This window comes from Cricetulus griseus, chromosome 8 (assembly GCF_003668045.3).
Source record: "Cricetulus griseus strain 17A/GY chromosome 8, alternate assembly CriGri-PICRH-1.0, whole genome shotgun sequence".
NCBI lineage: Eukaryota > Metazoa > Chordata > Mammalia > Rodentia > Cricetidae > Cricetulus > Cricetulus griseus.
The window spans coordinates 11585009-11609374 of record NC_048601.1 but is presented as its reverse complement, the minus strand read 5'-3'; the positions used below and the strand labels follow the sequence as shown (position 1 = coordinate 11609374).

At 43.2% G+C, this 24366-nt stretch overlaps 1 protein-coding gene across 1 annotated transcript in view; it reads left to right on the top strand.

Annotated features, from left to right (window-relative positions):
- Positions 1–24366, top strand: part of Ptpro (protein tyrosine phosphatase receptor type O) — a 198918-nt gene that overhangs the window by 160431 nt on the left and 14121 nt on the right. Inside the window, exons 17-21 of the mRNA XM_035448717.1 lie at positions 1960–2043; positions 7810–7845; positions 11198–11279; positions 20535–20625; positions 23552–23628. Coding sequence (XP_035304608.1) covers positions 1960–2043; positions 7810–7845; positions 11198–11279; positions 20535–20625; positions 23552–23628 — 370 coding nt within the window. The remainder of the gene's footprint in view (positions 1–1959; positions 2044–7809; positions 7846–11197; positions 11280–20534; positions 20626–23551; positions 23629–24366) is intronic.

The following is a 24366-nucleotide window of genomic DNA, read 5'->3' as shown; positions in this document are numbered from 1 at the left end:
ACTAGATCATCATGGGCCAAAATGGTTTCTGTAAAATGAATACAATTCTTAAGTAGTGGGTAAAGGGACCACACAGTCATGCGAAGGGCCCAAGCTGTTCTGAGCAAGGGCTCCATCATAATAGCTGCAATGAACAAACAGCACTAGGGGGCCCAAGGGGAAACTTGAATAAAGCAACATGGCCAAGTGCCTGGCGACAGAAGCCAATGCTTCCATTCAAACGCTAAGATCTGCAGCCCAAAGCTGTAACTTCTTGTATCAAAGACACAGACAAACTTCAAAATCTTAGGAGTCCCTTGACATTTACAACTGGGTAGGAAGGTCCTAGAGGGAAGAGATGCTTAGGGAATTAGAACAATGTCAAGAGATGAATTTGGTTGCCATCACACTGCACATGGTGTGTAATAAATAGCAATATTGTCCAGCTTAGCATCAGTTCGGAATATACAAGAGAATAACCAATTATGTAAACATTTCCCATGCAACTAGGGCATGTAGTTTCCTGCTACCATCGAAGGGTTTAAATGAACCCACTTTCCCCAAAATGACTAATGTTAAAGAAACAGATCTGAGAGACCAGAAATTTCACCCTACAGGATTATTTAAAAGGTGAAACCTTCCTCTCTGAGTGTGAATGACAACCACTCTGGTTGAAAACAGGGTTGAAATGAGATTCTGTTTGATATAACTATACTTTGGGTCATTTTAAAATTTTAACAAGAATGGAGTTTTTCTATTAAAATATGATCAATCCAGTTATGAAGAAAGAGAATTTCTAATGTCCTTGATGCTGACAATTTCAGAAACATGAGAAGGTTTGTTCAGATATGTTAGGACTATCCTCAAGATTAAGAGACTCACCAGCTCCCATTTCTTCCCTTTAAAACATGGTCCCCAAAACACCGACATGAGGCCCATCTAGAAACTGTCCCAATTGTACCCATGACCCAAGAAAGCTTTGCATTAATGAACTTCATGGTCAATTGCAATTTGTAAGATTTATAGACCAGTCTGGGGAAACTAAAAGAATTCTATAAAATCAAGTTTTATAAAATCAAATAAATTCTCCTGCAACTCGTAGCAAACTTGGTTTGACCAGCAGGAGGGTATTCTGAGGGAGTGTGATTAGCCATCTCAGTGGGGATTTGTTCTAACCAAAGTGACAAGATGACAGTTTCTTCTGGTTTTCACACTAACTATAGATGCATTTCAGGATATTTTGCAGCCCACAGGAATGGATAGTCTGTCTTGGGTGTTGTTTGAATACCTGCAATCAGATTCCAATCAGACACCTTATCTCAATTGGAATTAAAATGCAATTACTTAATGTTTTACTTCCATTCTCATGAGAACCAATGAAAAACCCTGGCCACGGATGAGGTGTTGATGCTGAATGAATGATACCCAAGTAGCATATTGAGTTGGTGCTTTAAAGAATAGCTTTAGAAATTGGATAAGGGTTCCAATTGAAAATACTATAGAAAGTCACGTCAAGTGGTTCATCTTGATAAGGATGTGGTACAGAAGCCTGGTCCTCCCCGAACCCACTTAAGTGACCTGACCATCTATAGCCACTCAGACAAGCTAATGTTCTGCCACCTGGCTTCTTAAATTAGGTTAGATTGGAAGGGGTGATGGCTGAGAATAATGTAGCAGCCAGCTAATGACCCTCTGTGAACTGAATGGATAATGAAATCTCCTAAGAGCAGCTGAAGTGAGTTGAGCAACAATGAGTGGAGAGGAGTTGTCTCTGATTGCGATGAGGACTTGTGTGAATAGAAGCTGATTTGGTCCATAGTGCAGCTTTTAAGCATCCATCGGAAGTCTACAGAGGGGAATGATATTTAACTGTGGTATGGGTTGACCCTGGCAGGTAATTTATTGATGTCTGTTTACAGCCGAATTACTAACCCTTACCACGTTTTCATCTTTGCATCTGTTGTTTATTAATGCTCACAGGCGTAGGAGTGTGTTTGCTTTCTTAACCCTGCTGCCTTCATGTCTTTGGACTGACTATCTTTTGGCATTTTATATTAACCCTTGGTAAGTGATTTCATTTTTACTATTTACCCAACACAAAGTCTTTAAAAGTTAACTTGCAGAAAGTAAACAAAATAGGATTAAGGTTTTTTGTTTTGTTTTGTTTTGTTTTCTCACTGGCTATTTTCCGTGATTCTCAGCACTTAGGACAATGAGCAAATGGAAAGGCATTGAGACAGTGAATGGTACCCAGATGGCTAAAGTGAAATCTCCTGTGGTTCTCTCAAAGGCTTTCCTGTCCTGTGTTCCTTGTCATTCATCTTCTTGGAGTTGGCCTGTGGCCTCCCATATTTGCGTCCCATTTTTCTTCCCATCCCCACATATGAGAAAATGCTTTATTTCCAAGAAGGTAAACACAGGGAGGTAGGGGGAGGAGACTGGATCTGGAGATCTCTTTGCTTTCATAACAAGCTCAACTCTACTGAATATCTAACTGCGTATAAGCCCTTCTGTGCAATTGTCTTCTCTAATCCCCTGACAGTCTGTAACCTGCTATGGTCCTTTTAGAGACAGGAAAACAGAACTCTGGGCTTCCAGCTAAGCAGCTATGGCTGCACTTGCAGATGGCCCAAGTTCAGCTCCCAGAAACCACAGAGGGCAGCGCACAACCACCTATAACCCCCGCTCCAGGAGATCCAGTCCCCTCCTTGGGCACCTGCATTCCTGTGCATGTCCTCAAGCATACACATCTATACACATAATTTATAACTAAAATCTTCAACAAAAGAAAGGAAAATAGGTCCCTAAAGTGGGCAACTGTCTTGACATCATGAGCCATCATATAATAAACACAGGCTCAGAGCCCAATGTCCTCTCTCCTCTCCACAGAAAGGAAGCACCTTCCTTTGAGCCACTGTTTTATTAGTATCTAAATCACACCAACAATCAAGCCTTGAAGCATAGCCTTCTTGGCTTGTGCTATGCTATAATGATAGTGGTAGTAATCATGATAATAAACTTCACTTCTTAGGTCAAAGAAGCCAAAATTGTTTTCTCCCTCAAGACACCAGAGAAATAGTCAGTCTTCCAGGAGACTGACAAAGATCCCAAGCGCACACACACAGTCATTGTCCTTAAGCTAACACATGGCTGTTAGACGGTAAATAACAATACACAGCTATCTGAAATGTGGGCAATGTGAAGCAGACTTGGAAGAAATCAGTAAAAATACTTCACAGAGTGGAGTAGTGGCTGTGTTTGTGAGAGAGAGAGAGAGAGAGAGAGAGAGAGAGAGGGAGATGAAGTGAGAGAAAATGCACAGACAGAGAGACAGACAGAGAGACAGAGATAGAGAAGGGTGGGGGAGGGAGAGAAAGGGATGGGAGAATCTGAACAACTATTCTTGCATTGAAGCTATGGGCCAAATACTCTTATAGTCCTCCGAGGGCAAATGGAACACAGGTGATGTAATTTATGATGTCAAGCTGAGAAGGAAGAAACATTGAAAATGACTTTCTCATTGTGCGTCGTTACTGCAGAATTTGTACATTCTTTAAGGAAAATACTCCGGGGATGTTCTTTGAAATGAGGTCAATACCACATCCCACTCTAAGAGCATCCGTTACCATTCTCTTGGCTGTTGCTACTTTTTAGACTCAGACTTCACCATCATCAACTCAGTGTGTCCTGTATTTAGTATCAGGTAGTCTCCAGGGTAAGAGTGGGACATGTTAATTCCACCATGACCTTCAAGACCTGCTTTACATTTCAGCTGAGCACCCGCTCATCGTCCTCGGGAATTCCACCGTGCTTAGGATGCAGGTGGTGACTAGGGTATCCACCACAGGTTTCAGTTAAAGCAAAACGAAGGCTGTTATAGCCCATTCCCAGCTTCGTCCCTCAGAGCTTCCCATTTTCTACAGTGCACAGACTTGTGCACCTTTCTTAATGACCCGCTGATGAACAGTGTGAAACCCTGCTTAAGAGGGGCGAAATGCCCTACTGTTTTTAGAAGAACATCCCTGGGCTGTAAATAGTTGCCCAGAGGTGAGAAGAGACCGTCCAAGGTAAGAGACCAGTCTCTGTTGTCTAAAACTTTCACACATCCCAAACGAGAAAAAAAAAAAAAAAAAAAAAAAAAGCTCCCATTCCCACTGCTTGATCTGTGGGTCCCTCCCTAGGCCCACATTTGCTGAGCCGCCTCAGATGCATCTGCCTTCATATGCCAAGTACCCTGCTAACAACAGCAGAGCGACACTCCCACACACTCCCAAAGCATTATCCAGCTTCCTCGGGAAGTGAAGGGTTTTTTTTGAAGGGATGGGTTTCTATTGATTTGCTACCACCCTCAGAGGCCTCTAGAAGTTTGAGAGGAAATCGAGAGATCCTATCAGATAGTTTCTCATCGTCTGGTGAGAATTCTACCACGAGGTGGTAGGTGTCTGGCGAGAGTACCCTGTCAGGTTGCTTCTGTGAGGATTGCTGACTTCAATGGTGTTGGAGCCCAACTCTTCTTAGAAGATTCTCCATTCTGAACTAAATTCACCACTGTTTCTCTTCTCTACCACAGCCACCTGCATGACATGCTCAGACATTCCTGCTTCTGCTCTAACTTGTAAACAGTTAGCACTTTAAGCACAGGGTGACATTTAGTTACATTATTCAAATGTATACACAGTGATTGGTCATGCTATATTTGAAGCAGGACACAAACCTAAAGGCCCTTTATTCAGATTTTATGGTGGCTTTTGCTTAGCGTGTGAAACAGCTGCACTTAGGAACCTGGGGACCTCTATGGTTTTATACTTTGTTTTAATCAATATTCCATGGCTCTGTCATTACCTTCTATTCTTTTGAGGAATGGACTGCAGTGTGGTTGGATTTCACAGGCTCTTAAGAACTTAGGAGGAATCTACCTTAATTTCTCTAAGCCACAGGGGATTTGAACTTTTGTCTTACATAAACAAAAAGAGGGGAAATGAAATGTGCATGATCCTCTAATTCTGTCTGTGTCTCTGTCTCTCTGTGTGTCTCTCTGTCTCTCTGTCTCTCTCTGTGTGTCTCTCTGTCTCTGCCTCTGTCTCTGTCTCTGTGTCTCTCTGTCTCTCTCTCTGTCTCTCTCTCTGTCTCTCTCTCTCTCTCTCTAATACCCAAAAGTATAGAAAGGTGCTTTCAATTTATCCATTTCTGTCATCAGTCAATTTCGCCATATTCCATGGCCTTCAGATACAGGGACACTCCAGATTCAACAGAATCTAAATAGAATGTTGAAAGCAGCCAAAATCACACAGACGCACCCTCATGGCCACAGTGCACCACCCAAAATACGCAGTGGAATTTTACAGCACACTGAAAGTTCACTCAGGAACAAATGGGATTAGAATGAAAAGGTGTGCATCTGTCCTCCATGGGTCTGGTTTCTCCTGAGCTGCCAAGCGCCAGCAGCTCATGATTTCAGCATGAATGTATTCAGTATCTCTCCGTGCACACACCCCTTTGTTTCAGATTCCTCTTGCAATCTGTTGGATAGGAAAGGGATTTTTGTTCACTCTCAGTCTCCCAATACTAGCAGAGCTGTCAGCCACCTGCCCTGGCATTCTGCTTTCTCAAAATGCTGACGTAATTGGCTGTGTTGCATTCTGAAATTAACTGACTACCATAAGAGTTGAACGAAGGGAGGGCCCGTGGAGCTTTCTGTAGGTTCCAGCGTCCTAAGTGATACGGCTATGTCCGACATCCATGCTTTTTAAATGATAGGGAAGACCTGTATATTTTCTAAAGTCTAAAGAACAAAAGACAAAGAAGATGAGGCCACGGGAGCAGGTGAGAAACAGGAATGAAGCAGGGGGTGTCTTCACTTAGAAGCAGGAATATATAAAAGCTATTTAAACCCAGAAACTCCATGTGCCACAATGGATGCTTCCCTATAACCCTGGCCTGCTCTCTGTCCACAAGCCTCAAGGATCAAGTCATAGTTATTCTTTGGACAGTTTGAGAATAGTGCCTAGTCTTTCCTTTTACTGGTACACACACACTCCTTGTGCATTGTGGTGTATGTGTGCGGTCTGTGTGGGCATCTCTCTCTCTGTGTGTGTGTGTGTGTGTGTGTGTGTGTGTGTTAGGACTGTAAGTTCACACCACACTGGGCGCGTGGAGGTTAAAGGTCAGCTTTCAGAAGTCAGTTCTCTCCCTCCGCCTTGAGTTCCAGGGGCTAGACTCAGGTTCTCAGGCTTGTCAGCAAGACCTTTAACTGGTTGAGCCAGCTCCTGGCCTCACAGAAACATTTTCCTCAAGCACGTCATGTGCTTTGAGCACACTCACCTCCTGTATCCCACGCACCATCCTTCCTCCCTTTGTACCAGTCCTCCTCTGATCCCCAGATAGTCCATGCTGTATATAAAGCTGCATATAATAGAAAAGGCTACAAGATGTGTAATTTGCATAATTGACTTACTAAGTGAAACTGTGGGGATAATACAGATTTGAGGTATTTTGCTTCAGGTCACCATGATAAGCATTCCTTGACAGGCCACTGTAGGGACAGTAAGCCACGCTTATTAGAGTCTGGCTGCAGGTGTGCCTGACCACACCTGTCAAGGTGTGGTCAGTGTGAGGTCCGGATGACGAGGCATGGGCTCTTAAGGGGCTGCAGAGTGCATGGGAGCCCCTTCTTCTCCTTCTCCCTGGCCTCGCTGCTTGGCTGCCACTGGCACGCTCTGGCTTGCGTTTGGCTGATATTTATCTGAATAAAGGTATCTTGAACCTACAAGTTCTCCCTTCAGGCCACTATGGCATCCACTGTCTCTACTCAGCCCTGAAGGCTGCAGTGTCTAGCTGTGGGGATAACACAGGTCTACCACACCACAGGAGAAATGGCCATTTGCCAGGTGCTATGGAACCGTGGGGCAAGCACTGCTTTGTTTTTTTAAAGGCTTTCTGGGGCTGAGATAGCCACAAAATCACAGTTTTAGTGTACGAATAAATAATCTGGCACATGAAGGTGCTTGTACCTATAACTGATCACTGACATTTATTTTTGAAAATGTGCATGCCTTCATTAAAATACTTAAGGACCTGTGGTACCGATTACAGGAATATTTACTATCATTTCATTCTAAGCTCAATTAGGCTAATGCATGCCATTTGTATGGATGATAAAATACAATGACAAAGGACTTCAAGTAACTTCTGTCCTAGTGTGAGTCAACTCCGGTTGGTTGTTTTACCCACTGCATGAAAACAATCACTCTAAATAATCCTAAGTAAATGTAATTAACCAAACCATACATTAACACTTCCTGTGTTTGAGTTTATGGGTTATTAATGAATTAAGAAGAAACACAAGGCAGGTGTTTCATATATGATTAAAGCATGATAACACAGACTTGTGTACGTCACACACCCACATAGTTCACCTCAGAAATAATGGGCGAGGCTATTTTAGTCCCTAATTAAGAATACAACCTCCAATTTCCTTGGCATTTGTTCTTTGTCCCCCGATTCTCCTTTCTTGTCTCCAGACACTGGAAGCCATGAAATGGATGTTTCCATTACTAATAAAACATTCCAGTGAGCCAGCAACTGCATCTCTAGAAAGTTGTCAGCAAACGGGAAATATGAAGTGCGGGTGTGTTCTTGCCACCCAGTAGTTTCTTAAAATGAATCAGAAACAGTCTTCATTTTACCTAAAGAAGACTAGTTTAACAAATCTGAGGTATAGTGACTAAAAATTAAATAGTAGCTCAATAAAAAAAAGTTTAAAGCTCTTTAAAGTTGAATCATATTAGTCAATTTTTTATCCCAATAAATGTATTTTTTTTCACTTTTCAGGAGCAAAAATGGCTTAAAGAAGAGGAAACTGACTAAGTAAGTTGTAGTACTGTTGCACTTAGTTTCATCATAATGATCTTCACTTTCCAAATTAAAACCTATTTCCCTCCTATTGCTGTGATAAAGCTCTCTGGCCCAAGTAACTTAGGAGAGAAAAGGGTTTATTTCATCTTACAGGTTACAGTCTATCACTAAGGGAAGCCAGGGCAAGAACTCAAGCAGGACCCAGATTTAGTGCCACACGCCTTTAATCCCAGCACTCAGGAGGCAGAGGCAGGCAGATCTCTGTGAGTTCCAGGACAGCAGGGAAGGTCCCATCTCAAAAACAAAACAGAAGAGAACTTGAAACAGAAACCATGGAGGAACACTGCTTGCTGCTGGCTTGCTGTGGCTCGTGCTTAGGTGCTTTCTTATACAGTCCGGAATCACCTGATCAGAGAACCATTGTGGTACCCACAGTGCTCTAGGTCTTCCTCATCACTTAACATTCAAGACAACTTCCCACAGGCATACCTACCCTCAGGCTAATCTGATCGGAGATTAAGTTAAGCTAACAGGACCAAAAGATCACAAGCTTCCAAATAGAAGGGATGCCTAGGAAGAGGTGGGTATATGTGTAGAAAAGCACAGTGTGTTGCTGTTTACACACAGGGATGGAGAGATCACTGGAGATGCTTGTCACAGAGTCCACTCCAGGAAAAATGTCCGTTCTCACCACAGGAAACCACAGAAGGAATGGAGTTAGGATTTACAGACAGCCTGCAAGAGGCCATGTCAAATATATAACCATTTAATATGTACATGAAAGCATACAAAAGCCTCTGGTCATTTTGTTTTGAAATTCTAGGTTTATTCCAGAGAAAGGTTTTTACTCTAGTTGGTGCTAAAATTAATGCTCTGGAATCTGTCATGATAAATAGGAAAGATAATTAGCTAGCCTGTGCTCTTGCCTCCTGAACTGTTTAAGTCAGAAGAATATGATTACAGTGAGTGAAAATTACCCACCTTTGATTTCACAAGTTTATGAGTTATCAGTTCCAGGCCTTTTCTTGATTAAAATTCTATAGTGCATATAAACAGGGAAACATTTTTTATAATTCAATCTTTATTCTTATAAAGGACCAGAACACTGATGTATTAGTTCAAAAAGGCAATGGGGTTCCAGTGACATTGTTGCTGATGGGGATGAAAATCATATAGTGTTTTGCTAGGTGTTTCAAAAGAAACATTAAGGTAAGTATTTTTATTTAGCTTTGAGTGGATTATAACCTCAGGGCACAGTAAGATAATCTTTCCAGAGTCTGCTAAAATCAGTAAACACGCCCCTGGCATGCACCACAGGGCATGCTGGAGGGACGACTAGTCAAGAAGAGACAACCGTTTGGGAGGAACATTATAAGGGCAATGGGAAGTTTTCATTGCCAAAAACTATTGGTAGGTTTTGAAGTGAGCTATAGAGGGATTGGCTAGAATAGCCAGGAACAGAGTCCCAGAACAAAGGGGAGGGGACACCCTGAGATGTCTCCTTCCAAGTCCCAGGAGGAAGCAAGAAGGTAAAGGAACTGGACTCTGTGGTTCCTGACTTCTGTCCCCTTGTCCCCATGCCCCCTCCCCCACTTCCGCCCCATCTTTTAAATCTTCCTGCTGCTCACTTCTCCCTCCCAGTGCCCCCCCTCCCCCGCCAGCCATACGAGTTCTATCCCAGCCTTTTCCTGTCTGTCTCCCTTCTCCTTCTTGGGTTTGCTTCTTCTCACCCACAAATCTGATCTGTCTTCACTACACATGTTCCTGGTTTCCTAATAACAAGGTACAGTTTGGAAATGCTAAATCCAACCGTGAGGTCCATGCCCCACTACAACCGCCGCCAGAGAGAGCAGCTTTGATGGGGTCGGGCATGGGAGCCCATCTTTAGCTGGTATTTGAGAAAGAGAAGAACGTTAACGTGGGAAAAACTTTGAACCAGGACTTGCTCTGCTGGGGCTCTTGTCAGAGTTCTACTCCCCAGTGACCCCATGACAGAGTCCTCACTTCTTCCCTTAATGGTGACTCTCTTATGTCTGTTTGGTCCTGCTGTGCTGGGATTGAAGTAGAAGCTTCGCATATACCACTAAGCTACAGCCCAGGCATCTGTGGCTCTCATGGATCCACCAACAAGTCAACTTGTTTTATGAACTGCCTTGGTTTTGGTGGGCCAGAACCATTGTTTCTATCACTTCTGATTGAAGGCATTAGAGTTTTGATGTAATACCCGATAATGTTTACTTCTTTACACTCTACGAAAATGTTAGTTGCCTCGCAGTGAAAGAAAGTAAAGCCAACACCAGAGGGGAAGAGAAGTGAGAATGAAGAGCAGAGTAGCCACCCAGCAGCTTTAACTGAACACCTAACGCACGCTGTGTAGTTGCTAATGGGGTGCGGGACGGCAGACAGATGGCAGAAGCTGAGCAATGCGACACAAGACTAAGGTACAGGCTAAGTGTGTGGACCCCACCCAAATCGAAAGGCTGGGGCTATTGGAGAAAGTACAGCTTCCCGCAGGAAAAAGAACAGGTGGTGTAGGCTGCTTCTAGAAGAGGAGAGAGGTGACCAAGATGCACAGAACAAGAAAGTTAAATCCTATTCATAAAAAAAGAAAAGAAAAGAAACTACCCTGGGTGGGGAAACGTGGCTTGGGTGTGTCACTTGCTTGCACTTCTGAGTCATTTCTACAATTACATCGATTTACCAGATTACATACAGTTCTCTCAGGCCAGACACTCAGAGTTTCCTAGACAAATGTTCCATCCTGCTGACCGGTGCCCTGCTCTGGGGTGCTGTAGCTAGCTGCGGGAGTCCCTGTTCTTAGAAAGCTGTTTAACAAGTCTCTTTGGATGCTGTATGTGGACCCAGGGAGGTGGGTGTGCCAGTAGCATTTTTCACGCCTATGGGGAAAGTATGAGAAGTTAGATGATTAGCCAGAGTCACATTCTATATCAGGAACAGCAAACCGCATCTCAGACAGGACACCGGAATGCAAACCTTCTTCTTTCTCACATGCCTGGATCCTCTAGAAATAAACACACGAATACATGCATGTGTATTTCTACGTACATACACCCAACACACAAACACACATGTGCGTGAAAGTGTGTACATAATACAGTTTTGCTAAATTAAAGGTGAAGTGTAGATCTAGACATCTCTAGGAAACTTAGTGTATATATGGTTTTTTTTTCTAAAATTGTATTGCCAAATGACAGCCTTAATTAGAGAATGTAGGGACAGTGAGTGTTCATCCCAGAAAAGAAAAACTTCTGTTTTTGCCAAGAAAAGTACACAGTGCGGTGTTAAGCAATATGCTGCCCACCGGGTTGACTCTTAAACATTCCTTTCTTTGTGTTTGACAAAGCCCAGTTCAGCTGGATGACTTTGACTCTTACATCAAGGATATGGCTAAGGACTCTGACTACAAATTCTCTCTTCAGTTTGAGGTGAGTGATGGGTGTTTTCTCCCTTCTGTGATGGATGTGGTGTGGAGATGGCCGGGTCCACAGTGGGGTCACTTCCCTGGTCACTGAGTAGAGCATGTGATATATGGCTAAGCAAGGAAAGCTACTGACCTCCTTGGGGGAGGGCTTAACTTCTGGGCCAGATCAAGGGGCCTCCATGATTGGCTAGAAGACCAGAGCTCAGACAGCTCAAATGCAGGGAGGGAGAGAATAGGAGAAGGTTCAAAGGTGTGCAGACAGGACCAGGAGATGCCGTTTTTGAAACATGGCATTCAAGGCATGAAAAGTCAAGAGGAAGGAGTAATAAAAACAAATGGACAGCCGGCATTGCACTTACCTTCCAGGGACTTTGGTGTGTCTTCAGGTGACCAAAGACAAGGCAGATGGCGGGTACCCACCCGTGTCTCCTTGATGTGTGCCAGCCAAAGGGCAGGGTGCTCATTAAGCTGGGGTTCCAAGCAATGCTGCTGAACACTTGTGGCTGCTTGGTTTTCTTTCTTTTGAAAACCTGAGGAGAGAGAGTTGTCATGATTTGTGTAGACATAGAAGAGCACTGTCCACACTCCCCTTCTTTGAAATCCACACTGAGAGTGAGACCGTGTGCCTGCTTAAACGGTGGGCAAGTGGGCAGAATCCAGGGGTCCCATGGCTCCTCACAGGCTTCAGGTGCCCCAGCCCCTGCACTGACTCGTGACTCCAGATAATGGAATGATTGTGGTCTTTCTAAATCTTATAGTTTTCTTTTAAAACATAAGTTTTCTCTCTCATTAAAGTAACTGGTCTTATCTCATTTATCTTTTTCCATTTCTTCTTTATCTTCATCAGCCAAGGACAGCTTTAGCCAACAGAGGTCAGCAATAGTCTGGGTATGGATGTTCTTTCAGGAAGCCTGAGGGTGAAAAAAATCTTTTAAAAAGTTTCTTTTACTCTCTCTCTCTCTCTCTCTCTCTCTCTCTCTCTCTCTCTCTCTGTGTGTGTGTGTGTGTGTGTGTGTGTGTGTGTGTGTGTGAATATATGTAAGTTGTATGTATGCCACAATGTGTATGTAGATCACAGGACAACTTCCAAGAGTCAGGTCACCCTTCACCATATGGGGTACGGGGATCCCACTCGTCAAGGTCATCAGGCTTAGTGGGAAGAACCATAACCCACTGAGCCATCTTGATGACCTGTGAAGAATCTTAGTCATTACAAATGCAAAGCCCCCTAACTACCACCTGTCTTGATAAATCTCACATACAGCCTGGCCAGTTATCTATTCCCTGCAAGTACATACGAAATTATCACTATTACCCCCATGTGGCATCACAAATCACAGAGATCCAATTATATTTCAGGGTCTACAGTAAGCATTTCAGAAAGTAAGACACTGGAAGGAGGATATTCTTAAAATATTAATAATAAGCCAAAAATTCTGTAAAAACTGAATAGCTGGATGACTATAATGGTGGAGATGAAAATGATGGCATAACTGTGCCTCCAACTGAGTAAAATGTTTCTTAATTCCTTTGAGATTGGGTATTGGATAAGTTACTTTTCTGTTGCTATGATTTAAAAAAAAATACCCTGACAAAAAGGGGATTAGGAAAGAATGAATTCTTTTCACCTAGAGTTCTAGGATGAGAGACTCTATTGTGACGGGGAAGGCACGGCAATAGGAGCCTGAGGTAAGCTCTGCAGCAAGTAGGCAGGGAGAGACAGGAAGTGGGAGCAGGCTGTAAAATCTCAAAGCCTGTCCTGGGGATGCACATCTTCCAGCAAAGCTCACAGTCCCATAACCCTCCCAAACAGTGCCACCAGTTGGGGACCAATTGCCCAAACCTACATACCTCTAGGGGACATTCTTCTCAAACCACCATAGGTGTTATTGGTGGCACAGCGAGGGGACATGACTCCTGCTGAGGACTCATAGTTTATGCCATCAAACCAGAGTGTAAATATCACTATGTTTTAGAATTTTATAGTTATTTAAAAGTTCAATGCTATTTCCTGGTTTGATTTAAAAAAAAAAAGGATGCTTTTATTGTAACTGAAATCTAATTCTAACCAGCTTACATCTAATTAAAGGGGGCTTTATTGTGTATCTTGTGTAATAAAAGGAAGAGTTAAGTAGATAAACCTTGGGATGGATGGAAGCTCGAGCAAGACCCCCAAAGGGGCCCCTTCCTTCCTCATTTTTGTTCTCCTCTGGTCTTGACTTTGCTTTCTTTCACCAAAAGCCAACTCCTTTTTCTCTGTAGAAAACTCAGTGTCTTTCTTAGATAGGGTTTCTATGACTGTGAAGAGATATCATGACCACAGCAACTTTTATAAAGAAAACATTAACTGGGGTGGCTTACAGTTCAGAGATTTAGTTCATTATCATTATGGTGGGCCATGAAGGCATACAGACAGACATGGTACTGGAGAAGGAAAACAGAGTTCTTCCTTCTTGACACACAGGTAACAGGAAGTGGTCTGAGACACTGGGAGTAGTTTGAGCATATATGAGACCTCAAAGCCCATGCCCACAGTGACACACTTCCTCCAACAAGGTCACACCTATTCTAACAAAGTGACACTTCCTAATAGTGCCACTCGCTATGAATTTATGGGGGCCAAATACATTCAAACCACCACAGTATCCAACACCCCCTCCCCTCCCCCAAGCTCTATTCTCCTACCCCACCCTTCCTTACCCCTCCACATAACATTCTTTTGCTCATCTGTGCTTTGAAAATTAACAGGGAATTCTGTCTAGACAGCTGGGTCATGGTGCCATTCTATCCAACTACTAAGTCAGAAGAAATAGTCACATAAAGTCTGCCAAACAAGATAGCAAGACTAAATCACCTTAGGTGAGGGATAGCCATATTTCTGAATAAAGATGGTGGACTGCCAGACAATAAGCAATTCATGTACTAGCTACAAATACCACATAGATATGTTAAAAGGAATTATACACTTTACATGCTAAATGTTGAATCTATTGTGTGCTTGGTCTTTATGTTTTCAATGTATGATGAACATTTTTAATTTAGTTCATAACATTTGTATTTTTATTTGAGAATTTCTATTTATTTGGCCCCTAATAAGTCAATATTTGGGGGTGTCATACTTTTCAAAACCTCAGTTTCTTCACCCATAAGACTTGCAGGTTGAATTAGATTAGTGATTCCCCACTGAGCCAGAGCCAGCCAGTTCCCAAGAAGGAATGTTGTGGTGCTGCGTGGGAGTGGCTTCAGTTAATGCTGTGGGTGGAGACTACTAACAGCATATAATGGGAGGAGGGCAGGAGAATTAAATTTTCTTCAAGGCGTGCAATCAGGAATTGGCCTTGGCTAGTAGGAGCACCATGCAGCGTGCTTTCCCGTGCCTGTGTATTACAGTTCTCCAGAAACCCCAATGGATGTGCACACAGAACCAGCAGGAGTGTAGAGAGAGTGGTTTGTCTTAAGGAACTGGCTTAGGACAACTAGCAAGTCAAGTCTTCAGGACAGGATGTCCCTTTGGTGAGCCACAGAAATGCTGAGGTTGCAGTCATGGGTCTGAAAGCAGTAGGGAGCAGAATTCCATCCTTTCTCAGGGAGTTTCCTTCCCTCTTAATTCAATTAGTTGATTGGCTACGTCCCACCCAATGTACAAACAGTAATCTACTTTATTCAGAGCCCAATGAGTTCATCACATTTTGCCAATTTCATAGCAAGCTCTAGTTTGCTATGTGGCCAAGCAACTGGGCACTATAGCCTAGCCAAGCTGACACATAAACACAGCCATTGTGCCGGGTTTTGAAGACATGTTTAGGGCTTTTACTGTTAATAAACACTTTTCATACTTCTCTATTCTTAGAACAGTATTAGTTGTGTGTATAACGTACTTGGCATCATGCTTACTCCAAGTGCATGATTCAGTGAGAAATCCTGGAATCTTTACATCACACACTTGGGCTGTATGTCTTGGACTAGCGTTTGCTCAGCCAGGGACCCCCTGGTTGTATTTCCCTTCTCCCTGGCAGCCTCCAGTCAATTCTGAACTCTTCACATCCCACAGTGTTGTCAGATTGAGTATGATTTCTTCACCATTTTCAGGGAAGCACTGAGCTCCGATAAATGTTTGCTGTGTATATGCCTCACCTTCAGATAACAGTCTTTGAATTTTCTAGTATTCTGTATTCATAATTACATAGCAGGGAAGATGCTTCTGGCTATAACAGTACCTCAGGAAGGTATTGGGATGACTCAATCTGCTGGGTCTAGCTAAACCTAGTAGCTGAAACAGGTATTTGTTCTGCTTATCCGAATGCTTAGACACTTGAGTTCATTTCCATACTGACACTGAAAGATCAAACATGCATTGAGAAATTGCATCATTTGTAATCATTATGCAAATTGAAGATAATGCCTGGATTTACATATATTACCAATACAGCTATAAATCATACATGGATCTATAACAGTTTCTACTTCCCATTCTCTGAATAAATTCCCTGTCACACAGTATCTGATTTGGGAAGTGTGGGAAAGACTGATTATTCTTCTGACAGAAGTATACATGTTTCCTTAAGGAGGCTGGGAACTTGAAAGGTGACACCTTCATTTCTGAGGTTTCCAATGACAGGGCTTCCAAAGAGCCCACTTCAGAGCTTGAGGCGAGGGCCATTCACAAGGCACTCCACGTACCCCTTGATTTCCCATTGATTTCTCGAATTTGTGATTGAACGGAACACAGGTAAAGGCCCTCACACTCTTTGTTCAGAAACATTGCTGCAAAGATGAACCTATAACCATGTAACATGCTATACGTGTCAAACGAGAGGTGACCTTTTCTTTCTGAGAGTGGCTCAGTCTTGGCTGATTTTATGTGCGACTCAGGCCCGTTCCCTGGAGTCGTCACTGGAATGGGTTACCTCAAATCACCCCATCAGTTTTTAGGCACAGGCTCTTTGCTCCCAGACTTGGCTTTTCTCTCTTCTCATTTCTTCTCTCCCAGATAGCTGATCCATTTCCAAGGGCCTATACTTAGCACTGTGGCCTTTCTCTGCGCTGTCCCTGACATGAACTGCATCGTGGCCTTCGGGTTCCTGTAGACTTCCCTAAGGTCAATTTCTTTTGTCTCTACTCTTCTATTACCCACCCATTCTATCCCCATCAGGGCTATACTCTTTCCTCGAGGTGTGTATGGTGGATTGAATTGTGCTTCCCACATCTGTTGAGGTTCTAACATCTCCCTACCACAGGATGGCATCGGATTTTCAGATAGGACCATGATAGATGGAGATGGTTACAACTGTCAAAACTTAAGTGGCCATACTATATGCAGTTGTAGGCGAATGCCCCATTAGAAGCCAAGGGAAGCCAATGAAATTCCCACCACAGCCATCACAGAGGGGATGTGGCCTTGCTGATCCCTCAGTTTCATGTTTGTGGGCTCCAGGGCTATGAAACAATACATTTGTTTAGTGTTGAGTCAACATATTTGTGGCATCTTGTCCTGGTAGGCCCGGGAGACTCATATAGTACCACACTAGACAGCTTACTCTAAGCCTTTTCATCTCCCTGGATGGTCCCCTGAAGATAAGCAAACACTGAGATTCTATTGTGCCATTGACTTGCTGCAGAGAAGATCTCTGCTCTTCCCTCACCCTCTGTCCTCCCTGTGGATACGTGGATGACTTGCCTCTGATGCCCGGTCTACTCCAAAGTAAACACAAAGCATTGCCAGCTGGCAACGATGCTGCCAGCCCTAAGAGCAGACCACAGCGGTGCTTGTTTTAGATGACGACCGTCTATGTTCTTTCCGTCCATGCTGAGGGCCTAGCCTCATTGTCAGGGTTTGAAGATGAGGCCCTTCAGAGATAACTAGGATAGACAGTGGGGCTGGGAGTCTAGTGACAAGATCAGTACCTTTACAGTAAGAGAAACATACACATATACAACATGCACACATACACACAAACACAGCACATACACTTGTGCTTTCTCTGGAGTTGGATGCTTCAACACTCTCTGGCCTAGTACAGACCACCACTGGACTGGGCAATAGCATTTGGCTCCTAGAAAGTCATCACAGCGTTCTTGGCTTAACACAACAGATATTTACTCTCCCAGTGTCAGAGTCAGGAGCCGAAATGAGGAGTCATTAGAGCCACTCTCCCTCTGGAGGCTCTGGGAGGGCACTTCTTTACCTTGCTCAGGGTCTGATAATCCCAAGTGTTCTTTGACTGGCAGCTGCATAAAGCCAGACTTTGACCCTGTCTTCACAGGCTTCTCATCTAGTAATCCACAGTGGTTTATCTCTGTGAGCTTTTACAAAAGGGTCACATCCATAGGTTCTAAGGCAGACACAGCATCTTGGTGAACAACATTCAGCACTCTAGAGATGTCTACAATAAATAAAGACTATGATTGACTATATTAGAAGCAAAACAGGCAGACAGAAATTCAAAAATGATTTATGTGGCTTTAGCCCATCACCCCTACACTTATCTTAATGAAGATTTAAGCCTCTGGTGTTTCCATGTGGTTGGAGAGAAAATAACTGCACAGCTACCGAACTGGAAACTCGTTTGATTTTCCACTCGGCGACAAGCTAAATTACAAAGCCTGAAAAGCAGCTTGAGTGTCCATGCAGCTCCTGCTCTGATATGTGCAACTTGATCTTTTACATTTATGCTGCTCAGCCAATTAAGCAGCTCTTACCAGCTGAGGGCATTTACAGCTGGGAAGGTAACACTGGCTTATGGGTCTCTCGGTGAGTCAGCTTCCACGTGCGCTGCCAGCCTTCAGCCCCAGCCTGTTTCTAAGCTTCCTTTTGTATCTTTGCAGTGGCTTTTTGGTGTTATGTCTAAATTGGGGTGTGACAGGGTAGCTAAGGAGAGTTGTGACTCTATCCACACAATAGCCAAGAAAGGAGTCGTTAGAGACTCAAGGCAAGCAGAGCAAAAACAAACACAACCACACCATCAGAGTGTTTCACAATTAGTATCCATAGGGCAACATTTGCATTTGTTGAGTTTGATTATTCTATTTGATGGTACTACAGCCAGCAAGTACTGCAGAAATTGTAAGATGTATTTGGAGATAATTAGACTGATGTTGAGGAGAGCTGAGCCACTTTAGAAAAACCAGCAGTTTATAAGTGGCACACAGAACTAAGGGAAGATCTCTTTTGACAAATTATCATTTACGTTGTTTTTTCTAAAGAAAGTCTACTTGTAAATATTTTAATCAATGGAAGAGAAAGCAACATTTAAATAAGCTCATGATTACTCTAATTAACCTGAAAAATAACAGTGATTTAAGTTTTCCAAAACTTGGACTCAAGAGTCATATAGCAAACCACTAGAAACCCTTTAAATGAGAATTGCAATAGCAATTTTCTGCTTTCAGGGCACTGTAGAAAGGTTTTGTCTGAAATAGAGGGAAATTTTAAATTTGTGCTGAGGCACCAGCTTGCCAGTTTATCTTTAAGAAGGAGTGCCAGGTTATCCAAAAAGCTTAAGAATGTGTAATCCTGAGAAGCCAAAAACTGGTGAAGCGTCAGCAAGAAAGAGAAATCGGGCATCGAGGGCTATTCCTTCCGTGTGATGGCAACCGTGCATGCCAATGTCAGTTGACAGAGCCCAGTTGAAAGAGGCCAGAGGCCTAGGGCTCGATTCCTGAAGCGTGCGCTTGGGGAGGAGCGCCTGAGTCAAGATGAGGATGTGTCGATCTGTCTGCTCATCGCCTGGAATATCATCAGATGTCTCTCCCCTTAAAATCTCTCAGAGATTCCAAAAGTCCTCCTCCAGAGGAAGCCTCTAGCTTTTGATTCCCTAAAGTAACAAGTGAGCAGCGACTTGCAGCGTAAAGCTTATGTGCCTTGCTGCACCCTTGGAACGGGTTACCTCGGTAGAATGCGAGCACTCCGGAGTTCAGATCTGCGATGACTGGATAAAGGCCTTGCAAGAGTGTTGGCCAAACTGTGATCACAGCATGTGGTGATATGTTGTTTATGATTTACTAAAGCTTGTCTGAGAATTCGGAAAGCAAAGTCAACTACAAGCCATAGTAGTCAGACACACGCCTTTAATCCCAGCAGCCAAAGCTAGGAGGTGGTGGTATACATCTTTAATCCTAGGACTCAGGATTAAGAGAGAGATGGATCTCTGTGAGTTCCACGACACCCAGGGATACATGAGGTTGAACAGGTCTAAAAGAATAACAGATCACTCGCCTTTAATCCCAGAACTAGAATGGTATATAAGACAGGAGCAAGAGTCAGTGTGAGGCTTTTGGTTGTCCAGCCACACTGAAGATAGGGGCATTCATTCTCCAGCCACGCCGAGGAAAGGTTACAGTCTGAGGCTTGGAGACAGGACCAGCCCATTCAGCCTGAGGCAGAGGTGGGAGTTAGTGGCCAGCTGCTTTGCTTTTCTGATAATCAGCTTGAAGTTTGAACCCCAATATCAGTCACTGGATCATTTATTATTCATGTTACAACAGCACTCAGGAGGCAGAGACAAGCAAGGGATCTTCTGGGCACGCTGGCTAGCTAGCCTAGTGGACTGACTCAATAAGGGACCCTGTCTCAGTAAGTGAAGCAGAGAACAATTGAGGAAGATACCAATGTCAACCTCGGTCCTCCCCACCCGCGGGCACACCACAGACACGCCAACACACAAATACACACGCACACACACCTGGCACATACACAAGCAAAAAATACTTAACTCTTTAGATGTTAAGTAAAACCTATGGGAACTGGTCAGCTGATAGAACGAGTCACAGAGCATCAAGTAACCCAATACAGAGGGTCTCCACAGCACTCAGTCACGGGGCATTCATTTACCCAGATACTCACCTATAAAATAAAAACGCATCTTGAAAAACATTACAGGGTATTGCTAGATTTGCTGCTTCTTTACTGAAGCATCCTAGAAACTGCCATCCCACTAGACCGTAATGTGGACAGCTAGGTGACCTGGGACTTGTTTTCTACAAGACACGGGGATAGAGCGAGAAGGACAGGAGAAGAAACCAGACTAAGCAAACATGTAGTGAGCTTCCATTTCACTTGAGTTCCACCCAGATTCATTGACGAGAGCCAGCTGAGGACAACGGAGTGGATAAGTACATTCTTCCCTTAAAATGAGCTGCTGTGTTATCAGCTAGCCAGAGGCATGTTGTAGTTTTATACATGTACAGAGTCCAAGTGAAGAGTGCGCCATCCCACGCACACCGCCTACAGAAACTCAAACCTATTCTTTCTTGTTTGCAGGAGCTGAAATTGATCGGACTGGACATTCCACACTTCGCCGCAGATCTGCCACTGAACCGATGTAAAAACCGTTACACAAACATCCTGCCATGTAAGCTGGCCAATAGTTCTGATCCCAGCCCTGTCTTTTAAAGGTCAAAGCATTGCTACTGCAGCTTAATCAGTTTCACTAGTTCTCAGCCAGACTCAGGTGTAGTCTGAATTGCAGGACTATGGCTACAATTTCCTGGGCCTAGCTAGTGCACCGATCTTATTCGGTGGAGACTGATTTATTACACCGCTTTCACATAAATTACATCTGAGAAGAAGGGACTAACAAGTTGTCCCTTTGGGGACCAAAGGGGCTAAATTAAATTGGAATCAGATAATCTGTGCTGCTGTGAAGTGTTTTCTGTGGATTCACTGAGAGTGGAAGGCCTAAGGCACAGTGCAGCATGGGAACGCCTTCCTCTCACGCCCGGCGAGAGAAGTGGTGGTTAGCATTCTGTAGTAAAAAGTAACATTCAAGAGAGAGGTAACAGGAAGACTGCACAGGACCTGTATGTTATAGTTATAGTGTTGTAGTGCCTGTAATATAGGCTGATTTTCCATCTCTACTACCCTCAGGGCAGGCTAGGAAAGAAGGCAAACATAGAAAGAGGGAAACTAAATGTTCTAGAAAGATATCACTATTCTTCATGTGGTTTCTTGATAAAAGCAGATATAGTTATAACAATAGCATTCCACATCTGATTTTCTGATTGAAAAGTTACCCTTTTACCTAATTGACACATTCACAAAATCCCAATTAAGTTAGGAGTCCACAAAATATGGCCATTTTAAAGCCAATACATTTTGGTGATTTAGAAATATTTTTATTTAAATATTTTTCCTTACAATTTATTTTGCTCATATTCTTTGTTCTCCCCCAACTCCTCCGACATTCTCACCTCCCAACCCACCCAACTTCATATATTTACTCTCTCTGTCTCTCTCTCTGTCTCTCTCTGTCTCTCTGTCTCTCTCTCAAACACACACACACACCAAAAAGCAAGAACAGAAAATTAAAACAAAAAAAAATCAACAAAGAAAGTCGGCAGAGAGGGAAAGTGGGGAGTAATAGGGAATAATATGACCACAATATGTGATATAGTTGCAAGTAATTTTCTTTAAAAACTTTTTAATTAAAAGATAATTACGCCATTTCTCTCTTTCCCTTTCCTCCTTCCAACTTCTCCCACGCCCCTTTTCTCCCTCTCAATTCATGGCCTCTTTTCCTTTGATTATTATTGCTACATACATAAACACAGGCTATTCAGGTTATTTAGTGTTGCTCATATGCATATGACTTCAGGGCTGACCACTTGGAATTGTATAAACCATTAGGGAGCTCATCCCTAGGGAAGACTAAGTCTCTTTCTCAGCAGTTGTCAGCTGCCTGTAGTTCTTTGTCTGGTGGTAGGGACTATGAGATCCCCACCTTCTATGATGGTGTGTTTATTTGGGTTGCTCTGTTTCATGTCTTATTTAGGCATCCATATTCTTTTTTAAAAAGTTTTATTTATTTATTATGTATACAGTGTTCAGCCTGCACCCCGGAAGAGGGTACCAGATATCTGGTTGTGAGCCCCCATGTGGTTGCTGGGAATTGAACTCAGGACCTCTGGAATAACAGCCAGTGTTCTTAACCTCTGAGACATCTCTCCAGCCCAGGCATCCATATTCTTATGATATCATGAGTATAGCTCCCTGCCATTTCTAGGAGACACAAGCAGACCTCCTATTCCTCTGGTTCTTACAATCTTTGTCACCTCTTCCACAATGTTCCCTGAAGTTAAGATGCAGGAATTGTATTATAGATTTATCCATAGGCGCTGGGAACCTATAATCAGTTGGTCTCTGCGATTTAATCAGTTGTGGATTTCTGTAGTGGCCTCTGTCTGCTGAAAAGGGAAGGCTCTTTGATGAAGGGTAAGAGATACACTAACGTGTGGTATTGGTGTTTAGAAAGCACTTAGGAATTGTTCTGGTCTAGTAAAGTGATAGTCAGAGGTTCTCTAAGATTTGTAGCCTGAGGAAACTGGGTAGTCACCTCAGTTTCCAGGACCAGGTCCTGTTGAGTAGACCTAAGTCCAACTGACAGTTGTTTACTGTCAAGAAGGGATTTTTTTTATGAATCTCAACCCACATAGGGTGAATATGTATCAATAAAGAGAAGTTTAAAAAAAGAAGTTAGCAATACAGAATAAACTAAAGGAAAAGATGAAATAGCCAAGATGAAAAGCTGTAATCAAAGAGTCCTACAACAATACTATGATAATGCAAAAGAGAGCAAACAGGAGTTAGGGTAGGGAGGTATCGGTTGAGAGGACACTTTAGTTTTGTAGAGATAAGCAAGCCTAGGGGCATAAACATACTAAATGGACTATAGTTGCTAACATTGTACGGTACTGAAGATTTTGTAACAGAGTGGGCTTTACATACTTTTACCACAAAAGAATAACAGTGTGAGATAGGAGATATGCTTGTTTGCTTAATTCTAGTAATCATTTCTTAATATACACATGGAGTGAGCACACACACACACACACACACACACACACACACACACACACACACACCCCTTAAAGATTAAATTATATGTCCAGCAACAAAAAATTAACTAATAGTAGAATAATACTAATAATTTCAAAAGGCATCTGCGTCTTCTGTTCTCTGAGTAAGGTAGTGGCTCTTTGAATTCCCTCATGAGATGGGGACCACACATTTAAGCTACATACTGTAGCTTTCCTTATGGCCACAAGGACATTTCAGTCCCTGCCTGGAGTGCCTACAGATGTTTCTCACAGCAATGGAGGAGCCGAGTGGCTGGAGGCTCATCGTGTGTTACCTAAAGGACAAATCGAGCCTACAGAATGTCTCTAGTATGGCACCACAGTAGATTACCTCCTTCCTGGCTGTTTAATTTAACTGGATATTTGATAGACTGTTGGGATATTTTTTCCTTCCATTCTGATTTTTGAATGTGTTCTTCATAGATGACTTCAGCCGAGTGAGACTAGTCTCCATGAATGAAGAGGAAGGAGCAGACTACATTAATGCCAACTATATTCCTGTAAGTAGAAAAAGAAACCAGGTATCCAAGTGCTCAAGACTGTACAGTCCAGGCAGTGGGAGAGCATAGCGGCTGTGCCTGTGTGTGAGATGACAAAGGGGCAGCTGTCCCTACCCAGCTACTGAGCCTAGGGAGCAGTGAGCAGTTTCTCTTGTTCCTGTTCAGAATACAGGATGCAATGGTTTACAACCTTCCTGACAACACCCCTCCAACCACACCGAGAGCCTTTCTGCAGTTCCTCATGTTGCAGTGACCCCAACCGTAAAATTACTTCATTGCTACTTCACAACTGTAATTTTGCTACGGTTATGAATCATAATGAAAGCATCTGATATGCAGAATATCTGATGTGTGACCCCTGTGAAAGGGTCTTTTGACCCCAAGGGGTCGTGACCAGAGGTTGAGAACCACTATCTGATAGGGGGACGGGCTCACAGGCCCTTGTGAGAGACTAGCAGAGAAAACAGGAGGTGGTGACACTAAGAGCCTCTCCCTTGTGTTTAGACCTCAGAGCCCAGATTCCAAGTCTACACCTGTGCATTTAGAGCAGCGATAGAGTGTGGTTGTCATTTTTAAAAAAGGTGTGGACATGACTTGGTAGGCTCCTACAATACAGAGCTTTAAATCATCCAGAATTTAAGATCACCCAACCCACACAGCTCCTTTGATCACCTCTTTCATGATGGGGGTGGGGAATGCTATGTAGGCCTGTGATCCTTTGCCAGCTTTGTCATCAGC